The 15,683-nt window shown below is 40.1% G+C and overlaps 2 protein-coding genes across 2 annotated transcripts; one reads left to right on the top strand and one right to left on the bottom strand.

The window, feature by feature from the left end:
• The first annotated feature begins 5,647 nt into the window (after positions 1 to 5,647).
• On the top strand, positions 5,648 to 7,031 carry LOC104582350 (probable transcriptional regulator RABBIT EARS). Its single transcript, XM_010231825.3, has one exon. It carries the CDS (start codon positions 5,871 to 5,873, stop codon positions 6,624 to 6,626), a length of 756 nt encoding a protein of 251 aa, XP_010230127.1. The 5' UTR covers positions 5,648 to 5,870; the 3' UTR covers positions 6,627 to 7,031.
• Positions 7,032 to 8,832: 1,801 nt separating this feature from the next.
• Positions 8,833 to 12,273, bottom strand: LOC100828121 (probable tetraacyldisaccharide 4'-kinase, mitochondrial). Its single transcript, XM_010230182.3, has 7 exons — positions 11,911 to 12,273; positions 11,532 to 11,765; positions 11,209 to 11,358; positions 10,618 to 10,827; positions 9,922 to 9,981; positions 9,522 to 9,602; positions 8,833 to 9,433 (listed from the first exon to the last, which is right to left on the bottom strand). Exons 1-7 carry the CDS (start codon positions 12,208 to 12,210, stop codon positions 9,257 to 9,259), a joined length of 1,212 nt encoding a protein of 403 aa, XP_010228484.1. The 5' UTR covers positions 12,211 to 12,273; the 3' UTR covers positions 8,833 to 9,256.
• Positions 12,274 to 15,683: the final 3,410 nt, after the last annotated feature.

Here is a 15,683-nt window from a genome sequence, read left to right as displayed (position 1 = left end):
GCACAACGGTCATGAGCCTTCCATGATCGGTTGCAAAATCGACTCGGTTTAAGTATGTGAATTCTTGTCATTTACAAAAGCGAGTTGTCATTTACAACATCGACTCGGTTTAAGTATGAGAAATCTCGGCATTCTTGTCATTTATTATGAAGACTATACAGTTTTTGTCAGCAGCGGATGCAGCAAGGTGGAAGGATTTAGGCCCAAACCATATATAACATCAAGAAATAAATAGGACGGTAAACTGTTCTGGGCCGGCCCAAACACTTCCAGGAATGGCAGGCTGGCTCACAAACATAGTTGCCTCACCCTGGCACAAAACTCCATATTATAACCTCGGAACACAATTAACACACATTAGTTGAAGGTTTACAATGAAAAAGCAACCTATGTTATAGTACTACCGAGATATTGTACGGATTTTACGGAGTAATTTAAACTTGATGCAAGATATATAAGTGATGGATAGATGTAGCTTAGGCGTAGGCAAGATCTGGAAATGCCATTGATCTAGAGCTATAAACCAGCAGCTATCTGGATGTAGTATTCGGAAACATGCACGGAACACACTGACACTGTCTGTCTGAATATATACGCTCCAATAAACGATGTACTCATCCCTGTCTAGGTATCATAATCATTAATGTTTGTTTGTTTGTTTGTTTCTTTTCGTTTTGATGAAACCCCAAATTGCCCGACATGCAATGAAATGCAATGCAATGCACGATAAGCTAAGCTAGACTCACTGGAGTACACGTACGTATTAGTCCCCACTATGATCGATCGATTTGCATGCATTGCTAGCTCTTCTTTAAGCAACATGCGTGCGTCTTGTTCTTTGGGATCGAGCAACTTCACTCTACTCGCTTGTTCCATTCTAATTGCATGGAGACACATGCATCAAACTCATAATTTGGTCCAGGCTTCATTTAATTGTTTCATTTTAATTTCACCGCTACGCAAGGCTACAAAAATGAACATGCATGCGTGTCCCCCGATTTATATATACAAATCCACGTCATTTATTTCGGGATGGAATGAGTATATGTTGTTCCCATCCATCTTGATATGCATTGGTTATGGCAGAAGGTTGGACCAAAATTTGCCCCCTCATGTTGTTTCCCAAAGTTGCCGGAACTATATATCTATCTGCATATAATTCGGTACTAGTATCGGGACCATTCTTTGAGTTCTATATATTCATATGGTGATTACTCAAAAGAAAAAAAATGCATAAGAGGCCATAGAAGTGGCAAGGAGAGAGAAAAGAGAACAAGTTAACCTTTTATCTTCAGCAAAGGTATGATAACATCATACTCTCTCTATATCATAATTCTTGTTTCAAATTTTTCAAAAAATGAATGTATTTATTCCTAAAAGACGGATACATGTAATATTTCGACAAGAATTATGGGACGGAACGAATATATTTTCTTTTCACCGGTATATGATGACACCATCTTAATTAATTATCAAGAGAATATTGCCATTTTCTCCGTTTGGAGATAGTCAAGAGACCGGGCAGATGGTCCTCCTTAGGAAGCATTGGATCACGGCCCCATATATGCATCATTAATTTGCAAGTGTCAGCTGTCATATATAGTACACATACACGTGTCGCATTACGTGTGACTTATATATTTGGGGTTTAATTTATTGCTTCATACATTATTTTGAGATATATCCATCGATCGATGCAAAAGGTCTTGTCTACAAGAAAACAGAAATTACATGATTCGTGGCAGGGAAAATTCGACCAAAATTATATACACTGTCATTGTCATGCGCATACGGATGCAAGCATGTACGTAATTGACAAGAAATGGGGAAATAAGGTGCGTACATATATGCATGTATCTAGCTCCCCTTCCATCCATCCATCGATTGCTTGGGAGAAAATAAGGATCTGATCATACCCAGGCCGGAACGACGACCTGTAGCGTCTTGCTCTTGTTATTCCGTATGTACACTGCTGCACAATAATTCATGCATCTTGGACGATCAAACCCTTGCACTGTAGCTGGCTAGCTAGATATATGATGTATAGTACCATGAAATAAATAAACATATTGGCCATTTATGCAACATATGTACTGGCCATTTATTTTATGCTTGTATATATACGCGCGCGTTGATCCGAGACTCTTGATCCGACGATCCACAGCCTTACACGAATTAATCCAAGCGTACATAGAAATCTGGTCCCTACTTTGATGATGCTTTCAATCTTACATGTACAAATACTGCTGCACTGCACGTGCAAACTAATTAATTATGGAAGTACATATATTCCCTCCTCTTCCATTTTTGAGGTTTTGATTCTACTCTGACCATTCCGTTAATCACCGGTCAGTATAGCGCTAATTTTCTCCTTATGCCGTCCTAAGAGTGTACAGTAATTCCCTCTATCCTTTTCATAATTTAAGATGTACGTACGTAGTACTAACTAGGTTCCGTTAAGACTAGATTTTGATCAAGAATTACTCCATTAATACGTGATTTACATGATTCACAAACTCAATTGCCAGTAAGCATTCCTAGAGACGAATCTCGTGATACCAATTTCAATGTACGTACGCATGTTAACAAAGTAACTCTTAATCAAAGTCTTGTCTTAATGAAACCGTAAATATATGCCTTAGATTATAAAAATAAGGGAGTATTTGACACAAAAATGGATGCAATATCATAATTTTGTTGCCTTGAGAATCTAGAAACAGATGTTCGGGTAGAAACATTATTTTTTTTGTACTATTGAAGCACACCGTCGCCTTTTATTTGACTTCACCGCGTTCTCCGTTAATTGATGAAACAAACAATATTAAGAGGAAAAAAATCGTTGAGTAAACTCAAAACCAGAGGGGTATGCAGTGCCAGGCAGGGAATCCTCTCTAAATCTTATGACACTCTAATAAATTTGCTTAATGTATATTAAAACGGCAGCGTTAGCGGTAGAGACAGCAACACAAGAATCTTTTTCGCTGCCCCAGCAGCCAGCCGGGCCCCCCGATTGATCGATTGATGAAATGAAATATATATACTTGTTGTAACGAGAGAGATCTTTGGATCGATATGACAGATGGATGCTGCAAAGTTCTTATCATGCATCCCAGCAGCTAGCGATCGATATGTCGATCGAAAAGATAGTCGCACTTAATTACTTGTACTAGTTGCCAAACAATGCAAATTATTGAGAGAAAAAGGCTAGTCCTTTTAGTTTAGTTTACTGGTTCCACTTAATTGTCTAAATTGAACCTTCGACTTTAGGATGAAATTAAACATCCATCTGGACTCCGATGGACCGAACAGCCGACGTCGTCGTTCTCTTCTTAAAGCGTTGTCTTGAAACATCTCGATTAGCAAGCGATCAGCATCGATCCTTTGGTCTAATTAACATCAACGAATTAAACCCAGCTGCAAGTGAATATGATCGATCGATCGACCAAGCTAGCAATGATTATAGACGAAAGGGGCTGCACATGCGAGTGGGGAGTAAGATAATGAGGAACTAAAAGAAGACAAAGATCACGAGGGCACACAAAGGGAATCACACAAGCATCAACTTTATTAATTATGACACGAGAGACTAATCTGTCATCTGGATATATGTGTGGACGTACCGGTCGGAGATCAGTGACGTCGCTTAAGGCATATAATAATGTTTGCATCTATCGATGGAACAAGAGCAAAGACAAATCACAGGCCAAAAAGTGGTTGTTGAGTAGTGCAAGTTAACACACATATTCTTTAGTAGTACCCCTAGTGCTTAATACTATATCATTATTCTTCTGTTCATTCTTGATTTATTCCCCTTGCTTAGTTAATTGCTTGATGCATGTGTGTCAGTGTGTCATGAGCCGGATCTTTAGTACCCTAGCTAGTGCATATATACCATGCATTTGCTTTTCTTCATTCTTGATTTAATTCCCCTTGCTTAGTTAATTACTACTTGATGCATGTGTACATGTCAGCTGAGTCATTGCCGGCCGGCCAGACTAATTTATTAGTCAATTCATTTACTCGACCGTCAAACACACTAAGATTCGACAGTCAAACTAGATGTTCAACAACTTTGACAGTCAGTAAACTGACCTGGTCTATATATGTACGGAGACGCCACTGTACGTTGATGCCGTGCCAGTTGTGTATTGCTTTTCCCACTCTTAGAAATATTTTTAGCTTAATTTTCTTCAAGAGTACTCTTCTAGGGTTTATCAAACGTACAAGGATCAGTGGCCAATATGCATATGGACGCGGCAACTTAAAGTGTAAAAGGAAATCTGAAAATATTCCACAAGTATTAATGCATGGTTGAGTCTGCTTTTATGAAGAAAAACTTGGAGTTTATATATTTCCAGGGGCGGAGGCATGAATATAATTATATAATATATGGAGGACCAAGATAGAAGGATGATTTATTAGGGAGGGCCAAAACATAAGAATATGAAGCTCATAGGATGAAATTGCAAAAATTATACAGGGATTTAAGTAGAAATTCGAAATCATAGGGGGGCCAGGGCTAGGGCTGGCCTGGTCCCGGCCTCCGCAACTTTAGATTTCGATCGTGATTTTGCCACATAACCCGTTTGTACTCGTGCAACACAAGCATCATTATCCTCATAGATTATTTTTGGCGTCTGCACAAGACCAACCATAGCACTAGTCAGAGGCCAATCTAGATAGGGCAGTTCTAAGTGGAAAAAAAAACATTCGTGAATATTCTTAACAATGACAACAAATCATTAGTAAATCTTGTTTAAGGGTGGGCAACCTCGAGGCTGGCTCCGTCCCCGTTAACTAGCTTGTTACTAACTATCATTAGCCTATATATGTGGGATCATTTTGTAAGCAAAATATGAAGAAACCAGATCGATGTGTACATTAACATGCATGCGCCCAATTAAGTTTCTTTTTTCCGAAAAGGAGGTTGAACCCAGTTAAGTTTCTATGGATATATGTTAATAATACCATGATCATTATAAATATATGTAGTAAAAAACAAGACTACATATGTTTGTTTAATTCTTTTGACGGGAGAGTCTGACTGCATCTTTCACAACAGCTAGTGAATTAGTACAAAAATTAAGAAGAAATAAACAAGGACAGTGCAATTATTAGGCAAATTGAGCAAGAATCCAAATTAAAGGTCGATAATGTATTCTAACTCTACATCAGTCATGTTCACACTAACTAGCATCCATAAGAGCTGAGTTTGTTGTTTGAATTAACAAAACACACTACAATTAGGTTATTAATTTTGCACCGTAGAGTTCACAGAGAAGCAAGCTATATATGGTGTAATTTAGGTACAAGGTCTGGTCAAACTTTTAAACATCAGCTATCGATGTCGATCTTTAATTTAAAAATTAATAAGATTGAACTAATACTAATTAGCAACAACGTATGTAGTGATCTCAAATAATACTTTCATGTATATATATGTAGTATCATAATATTATTGGGTTAATTTTATAACAGAAGTTAGTGATCACTAGTCAAAAACACTTGTGAAGAAGTAGAGGAACTGAGGAAGTATCCCACATTCCATATGGTACCAATCATGCATCCTAGCTAAGCTAGATACTAGCTATAGCTACTCAAGTAGTACTCCATACATAATACATATAAACGCAAACAACAAAAACGTACACAGATCACATCTTCTTACATCTTAACTTGGCATGCACTACTAGTACCCCATAGGCCATCTACTACCAGTCCCCGTCTAGTCTTGTACCAACCGTGCAGCTAGCTGCACATCAGAGCTAATTAGCTCCAGCAGCAAGCTAGCTCCCATGGCCATGGCATGAACAAGAGCAACACACCCAAATACTTTCACATCATCGATCGAGCACTCGAGCTAGCAAAAGATGGCTGCCAACTACTACTGGGCCGGTATGTGGGGCGGCGGCGGTGGCGGCGCAAGTACTACTACGACGACGACCACGACGACCCTGGTGAGATCCAGCTTCCCTGCGGCGGCTGAGGCGCCGTCATGGGAGGAGCAGGCCTTCGCAAGAGACGTTGGTTGTGTGTGGCCGCCACGGTCCTACACGTGCACCTTCTGCCGGCGAGAGTTCCGGTCGGCGCAGGCGCTGGGCGGCCACATGAACGTGCACCGCCGCGACCGTGCCCGGCTCCGGCAGTGCGCCTCACCGCCGGCACCGGCGCCGGATGATCTCCATCATCATCAACAACAACTCACCATCCCCAGCCCTAAGTCTCCACAGCCGGCGACCGTGACGACGACTCGTGCTTCTCCTAATAATTCCTACATATCAACCATCCTTTCTGCTGCCGACAAGGAGATCATCATCAGCAACAACAACAGCAACACCAAGGTGTTCCTCTCCATGCCTGTATTTGATGCCACGGCAAGGCTAGATCAAAGCACCGATGAGGAGAGGATCTGCAGGAAGCGGAGGCGCGTCGATCAGCAGCCGCCAGCGATGGTGGCTCTCCCGTTCTTCGTGCGGCGGCGGTCGCCCATGCCATGCGAAAGAGAGGAAGCTGATCACCATGGTCATGCAAAGGTACCCAAAGTGATGGTCTCAAGCCCTAGCCCTCTCCATCTTGCACTAGGCCGGCAAGAAGTGGATCTGGAGCTTAGGCTTGGGACTAGCTAGTTTATAGTACTATCCCCAAAATTGCATGAATTGATTTCCTGATTTTGCACTTCCCAACTCCATCTTGTCAACATATGTATGCGTGTGTTCATGCTCCCGCCGCTTCGATCTCCGTTTCCCCTCAGTCGGTCTCTTCTTATTTTGTTTGTGGTTAATTCTTTGTGATTGCTCCCGAGTGAATCGATCAAAATAATTGTATCTTAATTAGGCCAAAGGGTTATTGTTTGTTTCTTATATACATGTGTGTATATGCCGATCAAATTACTCTACAAAAGCTCAACATCTCAAGTCATGTTACAATTTGTACCCTAATTGTTGTAAAAGATTGCATGTCGTCAGTTGTTGGAATGAAATCTGTATAGAGTTCCACATAAAATCCCAAAATACACCGCATACTTATGTTAATTTGATTATGATCGGATTAGTTAGAAGGTTTTTTATCCTTGTCTAAGTTCAAAGTTTGTGATCTTCTTATCAGTTTGCTCATCTGTCCAAATAGGCCGTACTTTTTGTCAATTCTCTCAAATGGTGATCTCTTGGAAAAAATTATCTATTGATCCCATGGATACATTCCTACATATATAATTGTACCGATGAATATGCAGGATGCTCAATTGGTCAAGAAATAGTTGCTAGCTAGGATATTAACATGGATTGGGGACTGAAATTAGTTAATTAGTTGGAAAAACATACATGTAGTTCCAAATAATCTCAACTTCATGCTTCCTCAACAATTAAACTGTTCCAAAAAATCATTTCAAACTATATGCAGAATAATTAGTAGAGCTCGTATACATGTTCGTCGGAGAGAGGATATAGCTAGATATATTGCACTACCAGAGGGTACGGCACACAGTTCATCGTGTTTAAAGTAAATTAAGTTCCTGGCTAATCTATGTAGTGAGACTGCATATTCGATTTCACTAGAACCAAAATCTCCACATAATTTATTTCTGGCTGCCTCGTGATGCCTCAACTATAGCCTGTCATACATTGGTGTTTTCCTCTTCAACCATGAGCAAGCTGGGTTGCTTCTTCTTTCAAGTCAGGTCACAAGCAGACAGTAGATAGGGCAAAGTGATCATCTAATCTTGTCTTATACACACACTCTTGCCTATGTAGGGTACAAACATTGCAGAAAACAGACAGAAGATTTTTCTCCCTATACACTGTATTAAATCAAGTTAAGATTAGGTCGACATATAACAGAAAAAGATGGATATATATTTACGTACAGTTAATATTTACTACCTCTTTGTAAATCTGACTTATGACAAAGCTAGAATATCTTAACGGAGGGAGTACTAGGCAACTAAGCACTACTCAATTATTGTTACTCTCTCTTATCCATAACACATGTATGTATGTATGTATAGTACTTGAGAATTAATGTAGTAGAGGACAACATATAATGTGAAAGATAAAAAAAGGGTACACATATGTGTGTACAAAAGCAAAGACCAGGTGGGTGTAGACACTGACATGCATGCAGCTATAATAATACTACACCCACTCGCAATATATGCCACCAGTACTGACACATATTCCAGCAGCTAAGCTGCAACATGTAGTACAGGAGCAGCACATATACGAAGAAGCACATGCATTATATTATACGTGCTGCTGAGTGCTGACTGTAAATCTGTACTCCATCCATCGTTTATTAATCTCCTGCAGTATGTACAACTGAACAGTGCAGCAGTACAGATATACTTCAATCTGCACCTAGCCAGCACATGTACACTTTGCCTACAGGCTACAGCCGGGCTGTACATCAGTAGCCAGTACATGTCTAGCTTAGCTCAATTCCCTGCCTGCCAGCAGAATATTGTTGTTTTCTATGTGTGTACATGTGCAATCATACTGTCATTCCTTTCCTCTTTCATTATTTGGTTAGGTGAAACCCTAATGCATGGCCGGGGTATAGCTAATCAACCAATTGTTGATAATCCATGCATCATGCTGCATGCATGCATCTGTTTGCCCTTTGAAGAGAAGCATTCCTTTTATTCCCTTTTAATTCCTTATGTAAATAATTAGGTTGCTTCTCTCCCTGTCTTAAAATTATAGGACAGATAAAACATGTATGCATAGCAAGGACCAAGGAGATGCATGATTGGTATGCTGTCCATCACCAATGACAAACAACGTAATGCACATTAAAGAATTTCTCCCCAAGAGATGGCTAGTAATTAGTAGTTGTGGGTTAGAGTAGGAATATTGTAATAACCATATGTCAAAGTGGATATACATAGGCAGGTTGGTATTGATGGATACATTTACCTACCAACTTTTTCCAAGAGAAAACTGGGAACTGAAAGCTATATATGGACAACAGAAGAGGGGCACCTTCTCATGATCCTGTCGGATCCAGATCCAGTTCAGGTTAAACGGAGGTTCAGATCACTGACCCAGTTGAATAAAACTCCCACTAAAATGGTGTGTGTTCTGGAAAATAAACAGGATTTGAATTAACCAATCAACGCTAATACAACATGGTATGGAAGTAACAGTTCTTAATGACAAAACTGTTTTGCTTCAAGATATTTTCAGCCGTATGACACCATCTGTCTTGAACTGAACCTAGTGCTCTGCCTTTCTAGCTTCGCCCCTGCCAAATGATCAGCACCTCATAGATGGGCTCTCTCCCTATGTGATTTTCCATGCCTAGTTGTAATAATGTCCTTCACTTTCCTCATAAATTCATCTTCTCTTTGTTCCTTGAGGGGCATAATTTGCAAAGAAGAAGACAGAACCCAAACCTTTACGTCTAACATCCTAAGGGCATCTGGATCACGGTCGTAATCCTGACACAAGTAGAGAAAAGAAAGGACAAAGTAAGTAGTTTAATTATGAAAAAGAAAATGTAGGCGAGAAATTTTAAGGTGGCCATACCTTCTCCGTAACTATGACGATGGTCTCTTTGTTATGTTGATCAACAAGCTTCCTCACTCTTTCTTGGATTAATTTCAGGTCCTATAGTAGATAAACAACAAATAGTAATCATCTTGTAATGAATGACAAAGAAACATATAGTAAAAGGAACTACAAATGCGGTATTGCAACAGCTAGACTACTGTCTGGGCTAAAAATGGGAGTGACTCATTGCGTTAGTCTCGGAAATATTACTACATATTACATTACAGTCCCAATAGGAAGCCAGACACCATGCACACACTGACACTGGACACGTATAATTATTATTTTAAAAGTACCTGTAACATGATTTTTTGATATAGAAAATTCCTAATGAACATGAAAAGAGAAAAGGAAGAGATGTGTAGCAGATACTTACATGATCATGGAAGAAATGGTGATCACTGAAATCCAGCCTATCAATCTTGAGTGGACCAATCTACAGCAGACAATAAGTACAGGATTATTAGCATGATTTCCTGGCAGCGAGGCTTAGCTGACTGTTCAGGTAAGAATGTGACTCCCTGTCGATATTGATAACAGTTTTTGAAATATTTTGTGTCTGTTAGTTGTAAAGTCTGCGTTGTTTTTTGTAAACTAATTACAACCCAGTTGACAACCATCTATCGGTACCTGAAATCACCCTATTTGGAAATGATGTAGTGAAATAACAAATATTTTTCAGTTTTTTTTTAAATTTTATCGATTGTAAATGTCGTGTTATTTGACTGTTGTTTCTCTGGCTGACCACCTTGGTCTCCAATTAGGTCTTGTTCAGTTGTCGACAGAGACTGGTGTGAGGTAGGCATGAAGGGAATAAAATATACAGTAACATCTTAAGACTTAACATGAAAACTTGAAAACATGATATTCAAATTACATTTTTGAGTTGGACATCTATGACGCATTTATTAGGTTTTTGATAGATAAGAAGCAAAGCATACTAGCAATAAACTGCTATAAATGCCAATATTGTTTTTCCAAAATGAATAGGATTACAACAGGCAGCATTCCATTCTTAAGACAGGTAAAGCAGAGCAGACTAGACAAAGAAAAATGTAAGGAGAAAATGTACCTCTCTAACTGTATGTATGAAAGCATCCGGGCAGCCAATTGCAGAGATACATAGCACGATCGTGCCATCCAACACATTAAGAGGCAGTCTCTGCCATGGTTGATTAACCTCGAAAATATGAGATGGAGACAATTTACTAAAGAACACTGGACATGTCGCACCACTATCCTGGACTGTAGATTGAATTGTTTCCAGTTGCACTTCACAAGCCTGTGCAGTAGCAAATGGTAATTCAGAGAACAATCGATGCAACTATTCATCTGCTTAAGGTAAAATAAATACCTGCATCTCTCATTTCTTTCAGTGCAGAGTGCACTAAAGGCCGACACTGTTTGTCAGATGGAAGTTCAGTTCACAATGAGGGAAAGTAAGAATGCACCTTGGATCAATTTTACTTCTATGTTTTAACTACTTACAATCATATGAATGCCATAAAATATTTTTTATGTGGCATCTTAAAATTACGCTTGTTTACTTGAACAGCACAATTTCAATGTCTCGTGTCAAGAACGATATCAGCCGCTAAAGAATTAATATTCAGCCAGGTAAAAAGGTAATAACAAATTGTGGACCACTGAGACTATGGCTTACCAGATCTGCATTATGAATAACCACTATATCAGCTCGAGTAAGCGCGCTCAACGGTTCCCTCATGGGTCCTCGTGGAATGAAATGAGTGTTTCCCCAAGGTGTCAGCCCATTGACCATCACGATCTCCACATCTCGAAGCAAACTCCGGTGCTGCCTACAACGAACGAGAGAGAACTGAGAATACATGCATATTCTTATGTGTTTCCTGAAGGAACAAATATGCTTGGCCACTATGTGTCATTCATTTCAAAGAAACATCGCATAAACCAAGGTACTGATACATATAGGTTGTCTATAAAAGAAAACACCCAAATACTTGATACCTGCATTCCATCGTCCAGTATGGCCACTCCAATCTTGGCACTTTTGTCGATCACAGCCCGGTTGCACGCTGACGGAAGCTTCTCCGGGTGGAACGCCTCGCAAGGGTGGACATAGCCATACTTTTGCAGCATGGAAGAAGCCACAGCAGCCCTATTTGCACCAACCCCAATCTTGGCGGAAGTATCAGCAAGGCGCCTCCGGAGCATCTTGGATTCATCGCCACCAGCATAACCCTACAGCAATAACATTGACTGCTATGTTTGAACCACGAGAAATACAACTACTTGAAGGTTTGGAACAAAATGTATCTAAACTAAATATGCAAGGGAGATAATATGCAATGAAGCAAGGAGCATTAGGGGGAGCATTCAGGAGAACCCTTGTTAGGACGAGCGGCGAGATGGCCATGGCGTGGAAGCTGCGCGCGAGGAAGTCGACCATGGGCGTCTTCCCGTTGCCTCCCCAGGTGAGATTGCCGACGCTGACGACGGGGACGGGGAGGAGCGCTTGGCGCAGGCGTGGGCGTAGCGGGGAGTGGACGGAGAGGCGGAGGAGGACGGAGGCTGCGGAGAGGAGCGGGAGGAGGAGCGCGCGGTGGAGGAAGGGGAGGTCGGGGACGGCGGCGTCCGGGGTGACGGCGAGGCGGGCCAGGAGCTGCCGCGCCTTCTCCGTCGCCATCTCCTCGCCGTCGCCGTCGCCGTCGCCGGAGGCGACAGTAACAGAAGAAGAAGAGGCCGGATAACGATGTAATGGGCTCGGATGGGCTGGGCCTTTCTGGTATCTACAAGAGGTCTCACATGTAATGGGCTGTGATGGGCCTTTTCTCCTCTTCACATAGAGGCCTTGACGTGAGGCAACTAACTTGCAGGCAAGGCAGCGAATAAATATCGGAATTGCTAGTGCTCAGGCGCGACTCAGAAACAATATTTCATGGTTGGATTTCCATGCTAAGATCGTGCGTGTGTTTTCTGTTTTCTTGATAAAAAGGCCATAACAGTTAGCATTTTTCTTGGGCCAGGGGTGTGCGGGTGTGAGATGGTGTGTGTTCTGATTTTTGGTGGGCCACTGGGTGTGTGTTGGGCTTGATAATGCTGGTGGGATTTTCTTTTCAGAATTTGCAGGGTCATGAGTGTATTCTTTTGCCATTCCTTTGTGTTCGTAAGCAACAGGTTAGAATAATATAGTTATTCTAAAAAAAGGTTAGAATAATATAGTCCCGATTAAAAAAGGTTAGAATAATAGTGTCCTTTTTTTTAATCAAAGCTCTGTGTTTGTGTTTGGTAGTGGTTACATCTGATGAGTGTGCAATTTTTTTTATCTATATTCCTTTATACTTGGTCAATATAGTACTAGTTTTACGTGGTTTTAGCTACTAGCTAGTTTTATATGGGTTTTTTCTTCTTTTGTTCCTAAATTACCATACTATTATTAGTATTATTATTATTATCGGATTTGTTAGATCTCAATCACCGAGAAAAACAATTTCTCAGTCGACGATATTAGCATCGACCGGACGATCGACACGCTGCGTGGACGTGTTGATGGTAGGTCATCTGCTTAATTTTATTCGATTGTAATTGTAATTTTTTTTTGTTGCGTGCCAGTTTCAATTGTAGTTTTTTAGTTGCATAATGTTTCCTATTTCATGGGGCATTAAATTTCACGTGCAATTTTTAAAACCGCGCATTAAGTTTCATGTGCAATTTGTAATACGGCGCATTAAATTTCACGTGCAAATTTTAAAACGGCACGTTCAATTTCACGTGCAATTTTTAACCGCGCATTAAGTTTCAAGTGCAATTTTTAATACGGCGCATTAAATTTCACGTGCAATTTTTAAAACGGCACGTTTAATTTCACACGCAATTTTTAACCACGCATTAAATTTGACGTGCAATTTTTGAAACCGCGTGTTAAACTTCACATGCAATTTTTAAAACTGTATACACTCACAAGGTTGTTGTGGTTTTTGTTCTCTCGTATTGTTTATCTAGGCGTTTGATTGTAGGCTTTTTTTGCACTTCTATAGGCCCAATAAAACAGCTACAGCACCTAACTTGGGCTATGGTTTTATTGCTTTTTTGTGGGCCATTTACTAGATATGGAGTTACTATTGTATGTTAAACCTGGACATCATTAACAGAAGTGAAATTAAATTACGGAGACCTCCTTGGACCATGGTCGACTGTTTCATTTCTCAGCCTAGTGACTCCCAATAAATATACATACAGATTCCTCTTGTTTTTTTTTAGAAAACGGCAGCGCCGATTCAATTAATTAAGTGTTGGAATTTACAGAAGCACTTTCGCGCAGAAAATAAAAACGAGTACAGAAGGAGAACATCAAGAAGAGAGAAGACTAGAGAGGCTATAGCTACAAGACGGTTCCTCTTGTTTTACTCCTCCTCACTCTTGTCTTCCCGCACAAATACCTTCCATCTGTAAAGCTTTTACTTTCAATTAGTCAACCGCCTATTACATTTACATCCATCTCTAAAATGGCAGTGCGTTGCTTGTGGTTTGCGCACTCTCGATGATCCATCCATCTGTAAACTTTTACTTCAATTATGCATATATATACGTGGGTGGCTGCAATTAACTGTGGCCTGCAATTAACTTTTCACTCCATTACAGAGAACGACAACAAGTGAAGGGAAAAAAAGGTCAAGTAGCTAGCCAGCTAGAGAAATTGACACCTGTCACCCTGTGCAACTACGGTGTGTGTGTGTACACACACATGTACATACATATATACATACCTGTGTACTTAATTAGTCAACCCATTCCAAGTACTCGTATATTGCAGCTATAGCTAGCTAGCTACTGATGTGTATGTACATGACTGTAGTTTACAGTGTAAACTTTTTGCAGCAGCATCACTCTCACACTGTTTAATAAGATCTACTCACCGAGTATAAGAAAAGTTGACTTTTTTTCCCCGGATAATCAAGAGACGCTAGCTTAACAACATCGTAGTATATCTTACTTAGCGTACATCCAAATAAACCCCAGCTTTTAATTACATCGAGCTATCTGAAAAATGCAGGCATTAATTCAGAAGGTGGACTTGTGTGTCTAGCGTCTATTTTTGGGTACTAGTGTGAACTGTACGCATGCAAAGAGGTACTCCTAGAGAGATTATGCACCATTCCTTGACGATGATAACAAGTAATTAATCCCGATCGCCGGATCGTCACGTTTTCCTGGCCCCTTGGATCACAATCACGATGACATCGAGTGATATCTCTAGTCTCTATATACACAAATATATCTAGCTACATATATCTACAATGACAGTGACATGCATGTTGGGGATCTCGTGATTTTAGTTAGTTTTTTCTGGCTTCATGTTGTGATGGAGATGGAAATAATGAAAGCAGCTCCTACATCTATCTGTACATATATATATGCATGTTGCTGTTATTTTCTAGCAGTTAAAATGGTGGTAACACGGTAACACTGGGTTCATATATATTCAAGCGAGCTAGCATATATATATATATATATATATATATATATATATATATATATATATATATATATATATATATATATATATAGGCCGGTTGACTTGACAAATTGACATGTACATGTACGTATAGCTACAAATGTTTGCTTAATTTCTGAATCAAGTTAGTTAGTTTGACTGTTTCTGGCTTCAATTCTTTCTGTTGTAAGAGTAGCTTTCGCCGTATGAACGTTTCAACAGGACAGGCCGGAGGCAGGTTACAGCATGCATGATTGCATGAACATGATGATCGCTATTCCTAGCCCGAACCTTGCTTCCTCGCAACAGTATGCCAATACGTACATCTAACCATACAACGACTAATTAACCTAACACTAGCTGCATAAAGCGCTTGCATAATAAATAGATGAAGAGGAAGTGTCGAATCACAAAGGCCAGATTAAGATTAAGTTACTTTTTACTTATCACTCACTATGTTTAAGATTTCTAAATATAGGATCATTAGTCATCGCTTTGGTTGCTTAATGTGTTTGGTGCATATGGATCTGGCTAGCTAGCTAGCTGCTATAGCTATAGCTACGACCCATGCATGCGTTACCGCAGGGGTTTCTTAACTAAGTTGGTAGTCTGTCACTCTGTCCTTGCTCCTTAACAACAAAAGCTTGATCAGTTGAATTTGATAC

This window comes from Brachypodium distachyon, chromosome 1 (assembly GCF_000005505.3).
Source record: "Brachypodium distachyon strain Bd21 chromosome 1, Brachypodium_distachyon_v3.0, whole genome shotgun sequence".
In the NCBI taxonomy this organism is placed as follows: domain Eukaryota; kingdom Viridiplantae; phylum Streptophyta; class Magnoliopsida; order Poales; family Poaceae; genus Brachypodium; species Brachypodium distachyon.
This window is presented reverse-complemented; position numbering and strand designations above follow the sequence as displayed.

Coding starts and splice junctions, on each gene's coding strand:
- LOC100828121 (XM_010230182.3), bottom strand. CDS start 12,210: ATGGCGACGGAGAAGGCGCGGCAGCTCCTGGCCCGCCTCGCCGTCACC. Junction 9,603..9,921: donor ACCATTTCTTCCATGATCAT/GTAAGTATCTGC, acceptor TATCTACTATAG/GACCTGAAATTAATCCAAGA. Junction 9,434..9,521: donor TCGTCATAGTTACGGAGAAG/GTATGGCCACCT, acceptor TACTTGTGTCAG/GATTACGACCGTGATCCAGA.
- LOC104582350 (XM_010231825.3), top strand. CDS start 5,871: ATGGCTGCCAACTACTACTGGGCCGGTATGTGGGGCGGCGGCGGTGGC.